Source organism: Musca autumnalis, unplaced genomic scaffold (genome assembly GCF_047663935.1).
Source record: "Musca autumnalis isolate F117 unplaced genomic scaffold, ASM4766393v1 scaffold_1, whole genome shotgun sequence".
Classification (NCBI taxonomy): Eukaryota; Metazoa; Arthropoda; class Insecta; order Diptera; family Muscidae; genus Musca; species Musca autumnalis.
This window is the reverse complement of record NW_027411644.1, coordinates 19,190,929-19,212,769: the sequence shown is the minus strand read 5'-3', so window position 1 is coordinate 19,212,769 and position 21,841 is coordinate 19,190,929. Positions and strand designations below refer to the sequence as shown.

Below are 21,841 nucleotides of genomic sequence, written 5' to 3'. Positions count from 1 at the left end.
TAAAAAATATTTTTTAAAAAAATCGGTAAATTTCCCTTTTTGGATTTTTTTTTTAATTTCCCAAAAGGTAAAAATAAAAATTTTTCAATTTGGGAATTTTAAAATTAATAAAAAAATAAATAAAATTAATTTAAAAAAATAAAGGGAAATTTTAACATTTTTGATGCCAAATTATTGAAATATTTTTAAAAGTGGTAAAAAAATTTTATGAACGCTTTAAAATAAAAAATCACTTTCAATGATTTTTATATATAAATTTTCCTTAAAATTTCCCAAGAGAAAAAATTTTAAGTTTTTGATGCGAAATGATTTGAATATTTTTGTCAAATAAAAAATATTTTTTTTTTAAAAATTCGGTAAACAGAAATTTCCCTTTTTGGATTTTTTTTAATTTCCCAAAAGGTAAAAATAAAAATTTTCAAATTTGGGAATTTTATAATTAAAAAAAATTAAATAATTTAAAAAATTCCTTAAAGGGAAATTTTTAAAAGTGGTAAAAAAATGTAAAGAGCGCTTTAAAATAAAAAATTCACTTTGTATGATTTTTAGCTTTTTTTAAATTTCCCTTAAAATTTCCCAAGAGGAAAAATTTTATGTCTTTGATGCGAAATGATTTGAATACTTTTGTCAAACCAAAAATATTTTTTAAAAAATTCGGTAAACAAAAATTTCCCTTTTTGGATTTTTTTTTTAATTTCCCAAAATGGAAATTTATATTTTTTAATGCAAACTTCCTGAAATTCCCTAAAGGGAAATTCAAACATTTTTGATGCCAACTTATTGAAATATTTCTAAAAGTGGTAAAAAAATTTAAAGAACGCTTTAAAATAAAAAATTCACTTTGTATGATATTTAGCTTTTTTTTTAATTTTCCTTAAAATTTCCCAAGAGGAAAAATTTTAAGTTTTTGATGCGAACTGATTTGAATACTTTTTTTTTTAAAATTCGGTAAACACAAATTTCCCTTTTTGGATTTTTTTTTAATTTCCCAAAATGGAAATTTATATTTTTTAATGCAAATTTCCTAAAGGGGAATTATTTTATTTTGATGTATCATGATTTAAGTATTTTCAAATATACCAAAATAAAATATTTTTTTGTTAAAATAAAAATTTCCCTCTTTGGGAATTTAATTTAAGAAAAATAAAATAAATGTAAAAAAATCCCAAAGGGGAAATTTAAAATTTTTTTATACCAAACAATTTAAATATTTTCAAAAATGGTAACAAGAAACTATTTTTGAAAATCACGTTAAAACAAAATAAGTAGTTTCTAGAATTTTTATTTTTTTAAATTTTCCTTCAAATTTCCCAAAATTGAAAATTTTAATTTGTTGATGCCAAATGATTAATAATTATAAAAATAAAATATTTTTAAAAAATTTGAAAAAATAAAAATTTCCCACTTTGGGAATTTTATAATTAAAAAATAAAATTAAATTAATTTAAAAAATTACCTAAATGGAAATTTAAACATTTTTGATGCCAACTTATTGAAAGATTTGTAAAAGTGGTAAAAAAATAAAGAACGCGTTCAAATAAAAAAATCACTTTCTATGATTTTTAGTTTTTTTTTTTTTTTTAAATTTCCCTAAAGGAGAAATTTTAAGTTTTTGATGCGAAATGATTTGAAAATTTTTGTCAAATAAAAAAACATTTTTAAAAAATCGGTAAAAAAAATTTTCCTTTATGGGATTTTTATTTTTTTAATTTCCTAAAAGGGAAATTTATTTTTTTAATGCAAATTTCCGAAAGGGGAATTATTATATTTTGATGCATCATGATCTTAGTATTTTCAAATATGCCAAAATAAAATATTCTTGAAGAATTTGTTAAAATAAAATCAGTTTCTAAATTTTTATTTTTTTTATTTCCCTTCAAATTTCCCAAAAGGGAAAATTTTAATTTTTTGATGCCAAATGATTAAAAATTATAAAAATAAAATATTTTTGAAATAGAATATTTTTTGAAAATTGTTTAAAAATAAAAATTTCCCACTTTGGGAATTTTATAATTAAAAAAAATAAAATTAATTTAAAAAATTACCTAAAGGGAAATTTAAACATTTTCGATGCCATTTTTAAAAGTGGTAAAAAAATTAAAAAACGCTTTAAAATAAAAAAGTCACTTTTTTGATTTTTAGTTTTTTTTCAATTTTCCCTAAAGGAGAAATTTTAAGTTTTTGATGCGAATATTTTTGATTTGATTTGAATATTTTGAATATTTTTGTCAAATAAATTTTTTTTGAAAAATTCGGTAAAACAAAAAATTTCCCTTTATGGGATTTTTATTTTTTTTTTTTTAATTTCCCAAAAGCTAAATTTATATTTTTTAATGCAAATTTCCGAAAGGGTAATTATGATATTTTCATGCATCATGATTGAAGTATTTTCAAATATGCCAAAATAAAATATGTTTGAAAAAATTTTTAAAATAAAATTTTCCTCTTTGGGAATTTAATAAAAACAAAAAAATTATTTAAATGTAAAAAATCCCAAAAGGAAAATTTAAACATTTAATATACCAAATGATTAAATTTTTTTTAAAAAATAGTACAAAGAAAATATTTTTTTTTAAACAAAATAATCAGTTTCTAGATTTTTTTTTTAATTTCCCAAAAGGGAACATTTTAATTTGTTGATGCCAAATGATTTGAATATTTTTAATAATTATAAAAATAAAATATTTGTGAAAAAAATCATTAAAACTAAAATTTACCTTAAAGGGAATTTTGCAATTAAAATAATTAATTTAATTAGAAAATTCCAAAAAGGGTTTTTTATTTTTTAATGGCAAATGATTTAAATATTTTCAATAATGATAAAAAATATTTTTTTTTTCAAATTTCTCAAAACAGTAATTTTCCTTAATGGTATTTTTTAATTAAGAAAAAAATTAAAAATCATGTTAAAAAAATTGAAACAATTTTTTTCTACAAAATAAAATTTCGACAATTCCTAACCAATATTTCCATTTTTGAGATATTTTTAAAGAAGTAAACAAAACAATCAGTTTCTAGAATTTTTATTTTTTTAAATTTCCTTTCAAATTTCCCAAAAGGGAACATTTTAATTTGATGCTGCCAAATGATTTGAATATTTTTAATAATTATAAAAATAAATCATTTTTGTAAAAAAAAACGTTAAAACTAAAATTCCCCTTAAAGGGAATTTTGCAATTAAAATAATTAATTTAATTAAAATTCCAAAAATAATTTTTTTATTTTTTAATGCCAAATGATTTAAATATTTTTAATAATGATAAAAAATATTTTTTTTTTCAATTTCTGAAAACAGAAATTTTCCTTAGTGGCACATTTTTTAATAAGGAACAAAATTTAAAAAATCATGTTAAAAAACGAACAATTTTTTTTCAACAAAATAAAATGTTTACAATTCTTAACCAATATTTCCTTTTTGAGACATTTTTAAAGAAATAAACCCAACATTCTTTCATATTTTTTTATTTTAAAATAACCTAATTTACATATATAAAATGTGACTAACCCCTCTTCCCCTCTATCTCTACATACTAATTATTCTAAAACATCAATTATAAACAAATAACCTATTTATTATAATAAATTCAATTAATTTTTCTGTTTATTGCTACACAAAAAAAAACACACACCCACATAGAACAAGACACAGAAAAGATTTCTTTCTTACAAAAACAATGGACACACAAAAAATTCACATTAAAAAACAAAAAAAAAATAAAGGGAAATCATTTTCTGCTTATAATATTGTAATTTTTTTTCTTTGATTGTCTCTTTCTAAATATCACTTAAATGTAACATCATTTCTTCTATACATAAAGCATTTTTCGATGCGGATTTTTTTACGGAGGGGCGAGAATGTGTCAATTGCGGTGCGATTTCAACTCCACTATGGCGACGTGATAACACCGGACACTATTTATGCAATGCGTGCGGTCTTTATCATAAAATGAATGGCATGAATCGTCCCCTAATAAAACCACCCCGAAGATTGGTAAACATAACAAAAAAAATATAATTTTATTTTAAAAGAAAAAAAAAAAACAAAATTTTTGAATTAAAAAAAACCAAATCCGAAATCTTATAGAAATCCTTAGCCCTCTTCTTTTTTTTGTTCAAATGCAAAGAAACGTTCTCGCTTTTCGTGAAAGAATGCCAATAATCGAAAGAATAGTTGCAAAAAATTAATTGAATTTATTATAATTAACCCCAAAAAACCCTTAAAACTAAAAATAAATAAATTATTTTTTAGTTAGTTTTTTTGTTTTTCGTAAAAAGCAAAAAAATCCACTTTAATTTTTTTCTAAATAATTAATTAAAAAATTCAATCCACCACTACTTACTTAATTACAGTGGCCGCTGAATCGGGCGGGGATTTCTATAAGAGCTATGCGTTTAACGTAACAAATCGGAACAACAACAGCAGCACAAGCAATACTGCCCATCAGAACAACAACAGTGGCTCAACGCCAAACATAAAAGAGGAACATGTTGTTAGTCGTGCTACCTCCAGACGTTTGGTAGGTCTAAACAAAAATAAAATTCAAAAATTTTGTTTTTTTTCAAATTGTTTTTATTGTGGAATTTTTTATTAATTTATTTTTTATTTTAATTTAGAGTGCCTCCCGCCGTGCCGGTTTGACCTGCTCCAATTGCTTGACAACCCAAACTTCATTGTGGCGTAGAAATCCCAATGGTGAACCGGTCTGCAATGCCTGTGGCCTGTACTATAAATTGCATAGTGTAAAACGTCCTTTGACAATGAAGAAAGATACGATACAGGTGAGTTACATATATTTGAAACTGCAAAGTTAATTCAATAATTTTCCAAACTAATCTAAATTTAGGTTATATTCAAAATCTATTTTCAAATTAATTTTTGGAAATTTTAAGTTTAAATTTTATTTTAATATGAAATTTAATTAAATTGAATTTCAATATAATTTTTCAATAACATCGAATTTTATTTGGTTAGATTCGAATAATTCGAAATGTAATTTGAAAAAATCGACATTTGAATTTCAAATTAATTTTCGAAAATTATGAACCTTGTTTAATTAAATTAGATTTCATTATAATTTTCGAATAACATTAAAAATTATTTTCGAAAATTTTGAAAATTTAACATCAAAATTTATTTTATTTTATTTTCATTTAAACTTTCAAATATATGTCGAAAGCTTTGCGATTTACTTGAGTATAATTCGATTTTAATTTTCGTACAATTCTTAATTTGATTTCAGATAAATTCGAAATTTATTCTAGAAAAAAAAATATTTTTAAAATCGAAATTTATTTTTGATAAAAATTCATTTTTTTTCAAACAATCAGTTTTTTTTGGAAAAAATAGACATTTATTTTTGCGTCAATTTAAATTTTTTTAGACAAATTCGAAATTTATTCTAGAAAAAAAATATTTAAAAACCCGAAATTTATTTTTGATAAAAACTCAAATTTATTTTTCAAATGATCAGAATTTTTTAGAAAAAAAAAAGAAATTTATTTTTGCGTCAATTTAAATTTTTTAGACATTTACTTAAAAAACAGAATTTTAATTTCAAAAATTTTAACGTAAATTTTGGAATAAATTCTATATTTAGTTGTTAAAAATAATATGGAACTTTAATTTAATTTTCAAAAAAAAAAAAATCGGTATTTATTAAATTAAAAAATTCAATTTAATTTTGTCCAATTCAAATAAATTCAAATTAAATTTTCGGAAAATTTAAAAATATATAATAATTTATGAGAATGGCATTGGAAATTCGCTTATTAAAAATAATTTGGAAATACAAAATTATTTCGAATCATGTTTGAAATTAATTTTTTAAGAAATTCGAAACATAATTTCCGATTGATTCGGTTTTTAATTTATTTGGTTTTTGATTTGGTTTTTAATTTATTTTCAAATAAATTCAAAATATATTGTAATAAAAAATAAAAAAAAAAAAATAATTAAACAAACAATCATAAGATAAAAATAATTAAAATTTAAGTTTTGAATCAAAATTAAATTTTCATAACTCGATATTATTTCCTACAAATTCAACATTTTGTTAAAAAAAAGTAGAAGTTTACTGTCAAAATAGTTCAAAATTTATATTCCAAAAATTAGCAGTAAATTTTTGAAGAAATTCGAAAATTTAATTTCCAAAAAAATCGAATAAATTTGAAATTTGTCTTCGAATCAATTTGAAATTTATTTCGAATACATTTAACTTTTTTTGAATAAAAATACATTAGCAAATTTAATTTCTATTAATATTTCCAAATAATATTTTTCAAAATAATATAGGAATAAATTTGATATTCATTAAAAAAATAATTTATTGTATTTTAAAATTTCTAGATTTACAGAAATTGAAATGAATTAATTGGAAGCAATACTAATTTTCTATTACATACAAAATTTATTTCAATTTAAAAAAATATCCTATCAAATTAATTCAAAATTTATTTTCGAAAAAAACTATTTTTTTTGGAATAAATTCAAAATAAAAAAAATTATTAAAAAATACATTTTTTGGGAATAAATCCAAAATAAAAAAAAATTTACTAAAATTTGAAATCAATTTTCAAAAATTCGAAACATAATTTCCGATTAATTTTCAAATAAATTCAAAATGTATTGTAAATTGGAAAATTATATTTCAATTCAATTCCAAAATAATTTTGGATATATTTTAAATTAATTTATTAAAAATAATTTGTAATTAATTAAATATTCATAAGATAAAAATAATTAAAATTTAAGTTTTGAATCAAAATTGAATTTTCATAAATCGATATTATTTCCTACAAATTCAACATTTTGTTAAAAAAAGTAGAAGGTAAAAAACAAAATAGTTCAAAATTTATATTCCAAAAAATTAGCAGTAAATTTTTGAAAAAATTAGAAAATTTAATTTCGAAAAAAAAATTCGAATAAATTTGAAATTTGTCTTCGAATCAATTTGAAATTTAATTTACATATTTTTAATTTAATTAACTTAATTTAATTTTTTTAACAAAACCTATTTTTTCAATTTTTTTAATTTTTTAAAAATAAAAAATACTGTAAAATACGAAATTAATAAAAATCGACATTTTATTTTTCGAAAAATTAAATTCATAATTTATTTTCGATTAAATTTGAAATTTATTTTGGAGTAAATTTGAAATTTGAAATTTATTTTCGAATAAATTTGAAATTAATTTTCGAATAAATTTGAAATTTATTATCGAATAAATTCGAAATTTATTTTCTAAAAAATTGGAATTGTTTTGTTGAATAAATTAGAAATTAATTTTCAAAAAATAAATTTATCTTGAAATAAATTCAGAATTTATTTTCGAATGCATTCAAAATTTATTAATTATATGCAATATTAATATTCTGTTATATACAACATTTATTTAAAATTTAGGCAAATTAAAATTTATTTAATTTTTTTTATGTTTTCTCTTTTAGACCCGCAAACGCAAGCCCAAAGGTTGTAAATCGGAAAAAATGTCCAAGAAGCAAGCAGCAGCTGCTGCTGCGGCGGCTGCTGCAGCAAATGCCAGCAATATGGATTTAAATGAAAATTCCAATGGAAATATTTCAGGACTGAATCTAAGCGAGAATGGTAAGTTTTAACACTTTTTATTTTGGGGCTTGACAAACTAATAACGGTGTTTCCTTTTTGTGTTCTTTTTTTTCTATACATTAGATATTAAACCTTTAACACAACAACAACAACTACTAAATACATCAGCTTCATCATTAACCCAATCGGCGGCTACATCACCCACAACTAGTATACCATCGCCAAGTAATCATCATCACACGAATAACAACAACAACAGCATGAAAATGTCACCAACATCACCGTTAATGCAACAGCAACAACAACATAATCATCATAATATGGGTAACATGTCACCACATGAATACCAGCAACAACAACAACAACACCACCAACAGCATGTCCAATTGAATGCCTATCAGCAACAGAATGCCTCATCAGCTTCATCATCACCAAATAACAACACCAACAACAATTCTACATTTAATGATCACCAACAAGCTAATGATGAGAATATGTCATTTGTTAAATTTATGCAACAACAACAGCAACAATTGCAACAACGTTCGAACACCACCAGCAACAGCAATCTGAACCCGAATTCTCCGAACAACACCACCACGCACACGAAAACTTCACCTACCCCCCACAGTCCAACAACAGTGCAACAATATCTACAACAACACCAACACATTACACAACAATCGCCTCAACATGGCGAACACCAAGCCCTACAACACCATTCACCCTCCAATGCTCATCACAGTCCTCTGAATAGCTACCATCAGCAACATGAGTCCGCAGCAGCAGCGGCCGCAACAATCGGTCAAAATTCTCCCCCCTTATCTCCTGAAGAATATGAATGTTATGGTGATTTAATACCCGGTAACGGTAACAACAACAATATTAAACTCGAAGAATTGCAACAACAACATATGCAACAGCAACAACTACAACATCATCAACAACAACAAAACGAAATGTTGTCATCCTCTGGACATTTGAATATGACAAGCCGCAGCCCCTCCATGGATGAAGAATATGAATATCAACGTACCCAGCTAATGTTGCATCATCATCAACAGCAATTGGAGCAACAACAACAGCAACATCATCATCTTCAGCAGCAGCAACAACAACATAATTTCTTACAATTTCACAGTTTTATGCCACAAAATCTAGCCGATTTTGGACGTAAATTTGAACGTGAAACTGTGGTGAAAATGGAATAGGATTTTCGTATGGCAGAGAGTAACCTCTTAAATGGTAAGAGAGGAGTAAGGATCCGGAGTAATTCTTCGATCTCTTAGGGACCATAATCCGAAGTAATTCCTCGAAATTTGTGTGGGAATAGGAAGAAGAAGAAGTGACCAGTCAATGTCCTCAAAATTATTTTTCAAGCTTGTGCAGAGTGTAACCACAAATTCAGCGTTTTTTAAAGAAATGTTGAATGTGAGGTTATGGCAAAATTATTTTTTTGTACAAAAAATTTAACAAATTACTAGATAATTTTGGCCTTTGAGCATACTTTAAAACTGAAACTGTGTTCTTGGCAAAAATATGTAGAACATTGTCCTGTTGTTGCAGTTTGTACAAACATTTACAACGAGTGAGGTTAGGTCAAAAGATCTTTACGGACTTGTTAAGGGACTCTGTAATAGAATAGTTATTGGGTCAAGACAGCCCGGTGTTGCCAACATAATTCACCACACCTACAAAGACACCAAAGATCAAAAGAATTAACCCAAAAAAAATTGAGAGACAAATCAAAGACACAATTCCAAAGAATCTTTAGAATTAGCAAAATTTATATGAAAATAATGAAAACAAAAACACAAAAAATATTATTTGTAATACAAAAAATTATATAAGTAGTAATAATGATACAATTAGAATCACCATGTATACTAAATGAGCTAAATTATTTAGGCTCTTTTAAAACAAAAACAAATCCTTTAAGGAACCTGTAACAAAAATCCAAAAACAGTTAGTTTGTAAATATACCAAAAAAAAAATATTTTATATAAGAAAGTTTATACAAAAACCCTAAAATAAGAACAAGCAATATAATTTTTGTAAATCCGGATCATATTTAGTTTATAAAAACACACAAATTGCAATTATTTTCTTTTTTCGTTTATTTCATTCAAGAGATTTTTGTTTTATATTTTACAATATATTTTTATATAATTATATAAGCATATATTTTTAAAATTTAATTTTAAACTGTTTTTAGGAAATCATATTTTGTAAATTTATATTTTATACGAAATATTATTTATATATAATTCCATACATAAACGAAAAATCTCATTTTTTATAAGTTAATATTTGTTTTTTACAATTTTTATATACACACAAAAATAATAATTAAATTAAATTTTACATGTTTTTTATATTGTTACTTCATATTGATATTCTTCCATAGTTTTATAAGTAAAACTAATAAAAAAAATAAAACAAATTATTTTAGAAAGAAATTGTATTTTTTTTCTTTAAAAAAATTTAGCTTATTTTTGGGGGTTTATGGAGGATATAAATAGTTCAGAATCGTTTTTTCCTGGACAAAACACTGTAACTTTTGAAAAGTTAGAGATGTTTTCATATTTTTTTCGACAGATAATACTTTCTGTTTGCCGATGCATCAAATTCGGTCTAGTAGTTGCGGAGGAATTCAAGGTCAAAATTAAATTTTTGAGTTTTTATACCCTCAGCCTTTAGGCTAGAAAGGGTATATACTAGGGTTATGACTTTTTTACAACCTCATATCCCTGTATCATAGCGTGATGAGTTTTGCCATAAGGTTACATAAAATCTTAATTATAAGGTGATTCGGTGAAAAAACCTCACGCACAAAATGATTTTAAAATTTGAATTTATCAAAATTATGGGAAATTTTTTTAAGTCACTGAAAAAAGATATATAATTGAAAATAAACTTTAGAGCCACATGAGATAATTAAAATGACATAAAATTTATTTCTCACTATTTTTCTTCAATTCTGAGAATAGTAAAAATGTCGTAAACGCTTTTATTCAAAAATATAATTTTTTAACAAAAAACAAAAAAATTAAAATTTTTTCAAAGTGACTTTTTTCGCGGCGTATTTAATATTTGAATGAAATAAACGTTATTATAGTTATTAGTAGGCTTATATTTATTCATTAGTGCAACAAAAAATTTTTTTTTTGAAAAAATTTATTTTTTCATTTCATATATTTTTTAAAAAAATTATTTTTTTAAAATCGATTTGTGCGTGAACTTTTTTTATATTTCAATGGAATAAACGATAGCATAGTGATTAATAGGCAAAAGTTCATTCATCCCTGCTACAGGAAATCATTTTTGAGGAAAAATGTCAAAAAATCATAACCCTAGTATATACACTTTCATACGGGCAAAATGTGCCTCATCGAAATAATGGTTTTAGACCCCAAGTATGTTTGGACGAAATGTGTTTCAGACAATTTAGAGTTGATTTAGCAATGTCCGTCCGTCTGCCTGTCTACCTGGCTGGCTGGTGCGCACGATAACTTTCGAACGGATGAACCGATTCGGTTCAAATTTTGGCTTTTCGTAATATTTCCTTCCGGTACCTCCCCCATAAAAGTTCCAAAATGTTCGGAAAATTTGTGGGCATGATAACTCTTGAAGGGCGTAACCGATTTGGTCCATACTTTGCACATCGTGAAATTTCTACCAGGCTTAGATGAGGTTCCAATATGGACTCAATCGACCAACTCCTTCGGGTACCTCCCACACAAAATTTCGGATTAGTTTAGGACCTGCTCTCGAATCGCTTTGATTTTTGTTGCAACAACTTGTATTCACTTCCCCCCATACGACGGTACAACTTTCATTAGGGGTAAGTCCATACTTCCTGAGAAAATGGCCGGAAAGTTGCAAAAAGCCCCTATGACACCGTGTGTAGTGGTTGGAGCGCAAGATAAATCTCGAACGGATCTGCCAATCCGGTCCATAATTTGGCCTTCGTAATATTTTGTCCAAACATAGTTTAAATTCGAAAATAAGCCATATCGGTCCACTCCTTCAGGTACCTCCCCCACAAAAGTTCAAAAATGTTCGGGAAAATTGTGCGCACGATAACTCTTGAAGGGAGTGACCGATGTAATCTATACTTTGCACACCCTAATATATCTACCAGATATAGATCAGGTTCGAATATGGACTATATTTGTCTACTCCTTCTGGTACCTCTCACACAAAATTTCGGATAAATTCACTTTAAGACCTGCTCTCGAATCACTTTGATTTTTGTTGAAGCGATTTGCATTCGCTAACTCCATTACGACGGTAAACGTTTTTTCAGCGGTAATTCCATATTTCGTGGGAAAATAGCCCGAAAGGTGTAAAAAACCCCTATGTCATCATATGTGGCGGTCGGAGAGCACGATAACTCTCGAACTGTTCAACCGATTTGGTCCAACATTTGGTCTTCGTCATATTATATCCAAACTTAGTTTCATGGGCAATACCGGTCCATAATTTTCGGTACTTCTCCCCAATGTTTAAAAAATGTCACTAAAATGCTAGCACGATATCACTTGAATAGGGCAATCAATTCGGTCCAAACTTTGGATCTCTTAATATTTTATCAAAATTTAGTTTAACTTCTAAAATTGCCCATATCGGTCTCCCCTAAGGGTACCTGCCCTACAAAAGTTAAACATTTGCGTCTTAGTGCAGTTAATTCAAATGTCCAAAAAGGTCCACAAAATTCTGAAGAGAGCTTAAATACATTCGATCTGTCCGGAGGTGAAAGTTTCGCTTCACATTGGCTGAGGGTATATATCTGCCGGCAGAGCCGACTGACACTTTTTTACTTGTTATACCCCCAGCATTTATGCTAACGAGGGTATATACACTTTCATACGGGCAAAATGTGCCTCATCGAAATAATGGTTTTAGACCCCAAGTATGTTTGGACGAAATGTGTTTCAGACAATTTGGAGTCGATTGAGCAATGTCCGTCTGTCTGTCTGGCTGGTTGGAGCGCACGATAACTCTCGAACGGATGAACCGATTCGGTTCAAATTTTGGCTTTCGTAATATTTTGCCCAAACTTAGTTTAAGTTCGAAGATGGGTTATATCGGTCCACTCCTTCCGGTACCTCCCCCACAAAAGTTCGAAAATGTTCGGAAAATTTGTGCGCACGATAACCTCCCGGTACCTCCCCCACAAAAGTTCGAAAATGTTCGGAAAATTTGTGCGCACGATAACTCTTGCAGGGAGTAACCGATTTGGTCCATACTTTGCACATCGTGTAATTTCTACCAAACTTAGATGAGGTTCCAAAATGGACTCAATCGGTCCACTCCTTCGGGTACCTCCCACACAAAATTTCGGAAAAGTTCAGTTTAGGACCTGGTCTCGAATCGCTTTGATTTTTGTTTACGCAAGTTGTATTCGCTGTCCTCTATACAACGCTGTAAGTTTCATTAGGGGCAAGGCCATACTTCCTGAGAAAATAGCCCGAAAGTTGCAAAAAACCCCTATGACACCGTGTGAGGTTGTTGGAGCTCAAGATAACTCTAGAACGGATATGCCGATTCGGTCCAAAATTTGGCCATGGTAATATTTTGCCCAAACATAGTTTAAGTTTGAAGATAAGCCATATCGGTCCACTCCTTCAGGTATCTCCCCCACAAAAGTTCAAAAATGTTCGGAAAATTTGTTCATACGGTAACTCTTGAAGGGAGTCGCCGAATTGGTCCATACTTTACACATCCTAATATATCTACTAGATTTAGATCAGATTCAAATATGGACTATATTTGTCCACTCCATCCGGTACCTCCCACACAAAATTTCGGATATGTTCACTTTAAGACCTGCTCTCGAATCACTTTGATTTTTGTTGAAGCAACTTGCATTCGCTGCCTCAATTACGATGGTAAACGTTTTTTCAGGGATAAGTCCATACTTCTTGAGCAAACATCCCGAAGGGTGTAAAAACCCCCTTTGGCACCATATGTGGCTGGAGATCCACTTTCATAATGGTCAATGTAGTCCATTCCTTTTAGTATCTCCTCCGCAAAACTTTTGATCTCTAATCCTAATGAACATTTTTGTCGGTTCAAATACCCAAAATGTTTAAAAACCCCTAAATACATACGTTTTTTGGGAAAAAATTGTTTCAATATATGCAGGCTGAGGGTATATCTCTGTCGGCAAAGCCGACTGATACTTTTTTACTTGGTTTTTTTTTCATATTTTGCATCAAAATGTGAGTGTTTTTGAGTTTTTCATATGATCCAATCTATTAAAATAGATCAAACCCAATAAACAAACCATAAAAATAAAAAAATTAAAAAAAATGTTTTCAAGTTTTTTTTTTCAAAAAATTAAATTTTGTTAAATAATTTAAACTCCTCTGGTTTCCAAAAAACTCATTCATTCCAAAAAATTTGTATTTGTGTAAAAAAGCTAAATTTTATATGGGAAACGGTAAACCCACGACAGCGGGTTCTTATGTACCGGATTGACCCGGCCAGCGGCTGCCACCTCAGTGTATATATGTTTCTACTTGTTTCGTTTTTCTGTGTTGGGAGCAGCATATCCCGGAATGCCTGCTCCGAATTCTATTGGTCCGAGCCGGGACGGAGGAAAACCCAGGACCAATATATCTGTTCTCAGTTTGTCACATCCGCGTCTTCACCCACATCCAACCTTCGGTGAGATGCAATAGATGTCAGGAGTGGGTGCATCTAAGGGGTTGCCCTGGACTCGTCCACGTGAGGGACTACGACAGGGACTATGTTGCTGCATGCTGCGTGGATACAGTCCCCAGTGAGTCGTCATCGGATTACGAAACTCCCTCGTCGTCTGATTATGAGACTCCCCCGCAGTCTCCTCGACAACAACCGCACATGCAGAATTTAACACCAGCCGTTGTTGTCCCAAACTCGGAAAATGTATCCTTTTTGCAATTTAATTGCAATGGACTCCGAGGTAAGATCGAGGAAATAGTAGATTTCATGAGTCGAGGAATATCGAGGTCGCTGCGGTGCAAGAAACCAATCTCAACAACAACCGTAGCTTACACCGTTGTGATGGTTACAACGTGGATCGCACCAGAAGTGGAGGTGGGGGATTAGCTTTCCTATTGCACCAGTCTGTCCAATACCTATCTCGCTTGAGCCTGTCTCTAATGACCCGTACATGGAATGTATGCTGAACGTATACATCCCGCCGAGATTACGTGCCTAACATTAGCCCGCTTTTGGAAGGTCATAATCGTCTGGTCCTTGGGGACTTTAATGCGCATCATGAGATGTGGCATTCGGCCCTCGGAAACGATCAGAGAGGTTCAGCGCTGGCAGAGCAGGTTGACAGCTCTACGTTTTGCAAGGTCAATGAGGACGCTCCTACCAGAATTAAAGGAGCGTGTCACAGTTCGCCAGACATAACCATCGTGTCACCTGGTCTGACAAATGACGTCACCCGGCAACCCGTAATTTCCCTTGGATCAGACCATCTCCCCATAATTGTCTCCATCAGCAGACCACCCGATTTCATTACCTCTGAACGCCGCACATTCGTCAATCATAAGAAATCTGATTGGCCGGAGAGTTCGCTTCAGAGAACTGCCCAATCCTTCTGATGTTCGGGTAGCGGAAAGGACGATCCGAGAAATCATCACTGCTGCAGCCACTCGCCACATCCCTGCTGGTCGAATACCTGAAGTAAGACCAAACTCCCCAGCAGAGGCGATGGTATTAGCAAATGAGCGTGATGAGCTTCGTCGAACCAACCCCAATAACCCCAGAGTCAGGGTGCTGATACTGGAAGTTAACAGGCTGGTCGGCGAGCATAAGCGGAACAAGTGGTTAAATCATCTCAAGAATTGCAACATTGGAGCCGGTATAGGTGAATTGTGGGCAACGGTTAAGTCACTCTCGAACCCTGGAAGAAGGGGGGATAGGACCTCAGACACGTTTGGCGATGTTACGTTGACTGACCCAAAGAGGTGCGCAAGTTTTTCAATCGACAGTTTGTCGAGCACCCCGAGAGTGACAGGGCGAAGATTATTACGTCGCATCAGATCTCCTCCTGCGGAGGATGAACCACCACTGTTTACAATGGATGATGTTGCAAATGCCATCAGGAACGCTAAATCATCCAAAGCGTTGGGCCCTGACGGAATTTCCATGGTAATGTTGAATCAGCTGGATGAGCCGGGAGTGGAGTATCTCACTAAAGTTCTCAACCTGTCGCTAGCCACCCTTATTGTTCCCGAAGTCTGGAAAATGGACAGGGTGGTCCCACTACGGAAGCCCGGCAAGGATGACAGCAAAAGTGAATCGTACAGGCCGTTTTCGCTTTTGTCGCCCGTAGCAAAGACCATTGAGGCCTTTGTCCTCCCCAGTATCAGAAATAGCTATCAAGTTGCCGATCATCAGGATTCCGTAAGCAGCACAACACGACAACTGCGCTGCACGCCATTACCACATATATTTGTCAAGGACTCAACCAGAGACGGCCGTGCGATAAAACAGTGATGGTGGCGCTTGACTTATTAAAAGTCAACAGTTAGGCACTCCACGCTGTTTGAGGACATTGAGCAGACAACCCTCCGACCAAGCTTGAAACGTTGGATAGTCAATTATATGTGTGGACGCCAGTCGTACGTGGAATTCAGGGACAAGAAGTCCAAACCCCATAGAGTGAAACAGGGGGTTCCCCAAGGTGGGGTGATATCTCCGGAACTGTGTAACCTCTACCTCTCCTGTATTCCGCCCCCTCTAGACGGCATCGAGATCGTAACGTATGCGGATGATTGCACGATCCTGGCGTCAGGTACCTATCCTGATGGCATCTGTGAGAGACTGAACAACTATTTAAACGATCTCACCACCTTTTTTCCATTCGAGGAATATGCAGATTTCCGCCACGAAATCAACAGCCACTCTGTTCACTACATGGACAGCGCAGTTTGGAAGAGAATTGAATGTCGTGGTCGACGGTAGCAGAATTCCGACCACGAACTGCCCAAACTGCGCGCACGCCACAGCTATCTGCGACAAACTGAAAAGTAGGAACAAGGTCCTCAAGTCCCTAGCCGACAGCACTTGGGGTGCAGATAAAGAAACCTTGTTGACCAGATATAACGCGATAGGTCGGTCGGTGGTAAGCTACGCCGCGCCAGTTTGGTCACCGGGATTATATGATACGACTTGGAAAAAGATTCAAACCTGCCAGAATGCCGCCCTGAGAACAGCAACAGGGTTCCTCTTCAAGTCTTCAGTGGACCATCTAGTACATGAGGAGGCAAAGATTCTTCCAGTAAAGCAACACAATGAGATGCTTTCGTTGCAGTACTTGCTTGGGTGTTACCGTGAGAGCCATCCCAATCACCATCTGCTGGCCACCGATATACCCAGGCATATCAAGAAGGATATTTATGCTCTAGAGATGACGGTCCAACAATATAGGAGAGAACCTCTAGATCAACAGGCATATCAGGCAGGTTTGAACAGCATTCACACGGACACAGTTGCTAAGACTATACGCAATTATTGTGTGAATGCAGTCATTGGAGCACATCCCCCATCTATCGCAGCTGAAGAGCGTCAGCTGCCAGGACAAACCAGAGTAGTTTTGGCTCAATTACGCTTAGGATATTGCAGTCGCCTAAATTACTATTGGGCGGGAATCGATCGCACCGTGCAAGACATCTGCCCAGTATGCGGCATGGGCCCGCACGATACTAAGCACGTATTCAACTGCCCCACCAAGCCTACTCATCTGATTTGCAATACACAGGCTTCTACTTAAAGAATGCATCTTAAGGAGGGCTTCTACTTAAAGAATACCTCTTTAGGTATTTACTTAAATAATGCCTCTTTAGAAGGGCTTTCCTCTACAGAACACCTCGTTATTAGGGTTTTTACCTAAATAACACTTTTTTACGGTGACTTCTATATACAAAATACCTTCCTGAAGGCCTTTTACTTATATTAGACCTCTTTAGAAAGATTTCTATATTCAAGACCACATTAGGAGGGCTTCTATCTATTCAGCCCTCTCTACGAAGGCTTCTACCTATAGAATGCCTGTTTAGGAGGGCTTCTGTTTATAGAACACCTCCTTAATAGGACTTTTACCTATAGAACACTTCTTTACGGTGGCTTCTATCTAATACCATATTAGGAGGGCTTCTATCTATGGCAGACCTCTTTAGGAAGGCTTCTACCTATAGAATACGTCTTTAGGATGGCTTATTTCTATGAACACCTCTATTCTAGGACTTTTACCTACAGACCACTACTTTACAACGGTTTCTATCCCGATTTCCTCCAAAGGACGAAGAATCTGCAATTTCGACTTTAAATTACAGGCGTAATTTAAGGTCTAGAGAATTGTTGTTGGCGGTAAATGCAACAACTCAAAAACAACACAGCAAACACAAAAGGACGAACACCAGACGTATACGTTTTTATACTCACTCTGATGTTGTTTTTAAGGCACAATAAAAAAACTATTTAAAATTCAAAACTACTGCCAAGTCGGCAGGATTTTTTATTGAGATGGGGTTTTGGTTTTTTGGGGGTTTACAAAAAGTGATCAAGACGATCTTACACTTCACGACACTGGTTCGATCCCGTTAGGAGGTCTTCTATCTATACAAAATCTCTTTAGAAGGGCTTCAACTTATATAGTACCTCTTTAGGAGCGTTTCTCTCTTTACGAAGCATCCTTACCACGGCTTTTACCTACATAACCCTTCTTTATGGCGGCTTCTATTAATAGAACTCCTTAGGAGGCTTTTTACTTATAGTAGACCTCTTTAGAAAGTCTTCTATCTATGCAAGACCATTTAAGGAGGGCTTCTATCTATAACCGACTCCTTTAGGAAGGCTTATCTCTCCTTTTATTTATAGAACACTTCTTTATGTTGGCCTCTATCTATAGAATACCTTCCTGCTTATAGTAGACCTCTTTATAAAAATTTCTATTTATACATCACCTCATTAGGAGGGCTTCTATCTGTGGCAGACGTCTTTACGAAGGCTTCTACCTCTTGCCTCTTTAGAAGGGCTTGTCTCTATAGAACACTTCCTTAGTAGGACTTTTACCTATAGCGCACTTCTTACGATGACTTTTATCTATAAAAGACCTTCTTAGGAGGCCTTCTACTTATAGTAGACCTCTTTAGATAGGCTTATATCTATACAAGACCACATTAGGATGGCTTATATCTAACTATAGGATTCCACTTTAGAAGGATTTCGCTCTATAGAACACCTCCTTACATAGGCTCTCACCTATAGAACACTTCTTGATGATGGCTTCTATCTAAAGAAGATCTTCTTAGGATGTCTTCTAATTATTGTAGACCGATTTAGATAGGCTTCTATCTATACAAGATCACATAAGGAGGACTTCTATCGCCGCCTTTTTTTCATTCCTGGGAAATCGGGAATTTCAAAATATTGTCTCGGAAATCCCGTTTAAAAAATTTCGGGAATTCCCGGTCCAAGCTCTAATGACAGAGCTTTCGCCTACAGACGACGGTACCTACCTATAAAAGACTCCGTCAGCATGGCTTATATTTATAGAAAACCTCTTTAGGAGGACTTCTCTCTATAGAACATCTCCTTACGTAGGCTTTTACCTATAGACCACTTCTTTATAAGGATTTCTGTCTAAAGAAGACCTTCTTAGGGGGCTTTTTATTTATAGTAGATCTCTTTAGAAAGGTTTCTATCTATTCAAGACCACGTAAGGATGGCTTCTAGCTATACAAGACCACATAAGGGGGCTTCTACCTATAGAATACATCTTTATCTCCATAAAACACCTTTGTATTAGGACTTTTACCTACCGAACACTTCTTCTTTCTATAGAACATCTCCTTGCTAGGGTTTTTACCTATAGAAGACTTTTTACGACGGGTCTTTACTTATAGAAAACCTTTTTAAGACTGCTTCTATCTAAAGAACTCCTCATTTGGATGGCTCATTAGAGCTCATTAGAAAGGTCTTTATCTATAAAAGACTTATGTATATAGGGGGACTTCTCCTTCTCTGCTATCTGTAGAAGCATATATAATACCTCTCTATAGAACATTGTATCTATAAAATACCTCTTTAAACGGGATTCTGTCTATAGAAGAGATCTCTCTATTATTTTGCCATAAATCAACAAAAAATTTTTTTTGAGTTTATGAAGTACTAAAAAACTTCAAATCTTGGACAGAAATTTAGCAGTAAAGTCTGGTTAGCTCTTTACTGAAAATGGTCCAAGTAGTTATTCTTTTTTTTTGTTTAATAATCCTTTAAATTATCAATTCAAATTTCAATCGGCAACATAAAATGCGTTTTTCTCGAAACTGAAATTTTTGAGATGTGTCACTCTTTGAATAAGTGGACGATATGTTGTAAAAAAAATAAATATACTGTATACTCTCGATAATCCGGACAACGCGTTAATCCAGACACTAAATTTGTCCGGGTTATCGAGTAGAAAAAGCTCATCACTATTTTTTTTAGCAATTCCAATCAAAAAAGTATAAAAATACGCCTGTCACGATTGATTTAATCACAGAAAATAATTTATTTTTGGTACTATTCGATAATATGAAATATTATCGAGACTATACTGTATATTATAAAAATATTAGCAAAAGGTTTCTGAACATACAGTCGCAATTTTGTTACTATTCAGTTATTCACAAATGAATCACCCTGCAATAACAACCAACAAACGGCAGATTAACGCCTAGAAGTATGCAACACTCTGCGATTAAACACAATTAGGAGAGAATATACGTAAAATACAACTATGTTTTGGATGTAGCTCAGACACACACCACTTGCAACAATGTCATAAAATGTTGTTTGTATTATTTTTAGGGGAAATTCTTTGGGACATGGCTTGTACAGGGTGGTTTATAGAAATAAGTACTGTTTTTAATTGTAAGGGGTGAGTTAGTCTTAACGTTGTAGTTACTACATATACAGTGACTGTCACTGAAAATAATGCAACGTGAAATAAAAAATGTAAACGTTCATAACTTCAAAACGAGTAGAGATTTTTCACAATTCAAAATATAATTTTGTAGGCTTAAAAGTTGTCTTTAAGATGGCATAAATAAATATTTCATTTACAGTACCTTTATACTAAATTTTTGCGGGAAAACCAAAAATTATCGAATCATAATTTCGAAATTTTTTTGCTTCTTATGCTATTTTAGCAATCAGAAAGGTAGAATAATTGATTCTCTATCGGTTCCAGTTTTGTTATTGATTCCGACAAAAATAATGATGTTCATGACGAAATTTTGGCATGGTCGTAATTAGTGTCCCTTTGTAGGCAATTCGGCTAGAAATTTTTAGTTTTCCAAGTTATTTTTCCACAAATGACTATTGAAAATCTTTAACTGTTATGTCAAGAGTACGTACAAATAATTTAATGATATTTGAAAGTCCTGTATCAGCCAGGCTTGCAATATAGTAGTCTAGCCTTTAACAACATTGCCTGGTAGAGGAAAAAATCAGAAGCATCAGAAAATTAGAAGCATTGATAACAATCAAAAATGTCAACACCCCTTCCTTGCCATTCAAGCCCAAACAATTATACTCCTTTGTTTGTATGGCATATTTTTAGGTATTATCGCAAATATCTGTCTATTTTGAGCTGTCATTTGCAAATTTTCTCATAAATCGACATAAGAAAAGTTTTAATGTAGAGGGAACTATTAAATTATTTTAGCCAATTTTACTGTTTATTTGTTATGATTGTCAAATGAACCGAAAACAATTTCATCTGCAATGCAAAAGGATATCGAAAATAAAAGTTTATCTTCTAAACGAGTTCTATATAATCATATGATAGATATTTTTCCATATCAAACTGTGGTCATTTCCATCCTTCATCCACATCAATTTAAATATAGTGCTGAAATATTTTTTTCCAGTGAATGAACAAAATTTCACTTCAGATCCAACTACAAAACAAGTTGGTAACCACTTAAAAACAATAACGCTCATATATCAAAGCTATGTACGCGCAGTTATGAACAGTGAAAAAATTATTGTTATTATTATTGTACGTTTTTTTTCAGTTTCAGTTTTTTATTAAAGCACATATTTACGAAACGTTCGCCTGGTCGGTCGCTCAGTACAGAAAAGGAAGATAAGATAAGAATTCACTTTATTAAACGTTTTTCATATAAAAAAATTACACAAACATTTATACACACACATACAAACCTATGCTATGTGGCAAAACAACATAAAAAATACGGTAAGTATTCGACAAAGAAAAGAAT

General features: G+C 31.7%; 1 protein-coding gene across 4 annotated transcripts in view; it reads left to right on the top strand.

Moving 5' to 3' along the window:
- LOC141394495 (uncharacterized) overlaps positions 1 to 9,350 on the top strand; it is a 32,967-nt gene extending 23,617 nt beyond the window's left edge. The window contains exons 4-7 of one of the 4 annotated variants that reach the window (XM_073969007.1): positions 4,351 to 4,517; positions 4,615 to 4,779; positions 7,448 to 7,604; positions 8,093 to 9,350. In XM_073969007.1, coding sequence (XP_073825108.1) covers positions 4,351 to 4,517; positions 4,615 to 4,779; positions 7,448 to 7,604; positions 8,093 to 8,322 — 719 coding nt within the window. In that variant the 3' untranslated portion in view covers positions 8,323 to 9,350. Of the gene's footprint in view, positions 1 to 3,818; positions 3,992 to 4,350; positions 4,518 to 4,614; positions 4,780 to 7,447; positions 7,605 to 7,688 lie in introns of all 4 variants that reach the window. The other 3 variants (XM_073968986.1, XM_073968997.1, XM_073968975.1) reach the window with 3 other exon arrangements.
- The last annotated feature ends 12,491 nt before the right edge of the window (positions 9,351 to 21,841 follow it).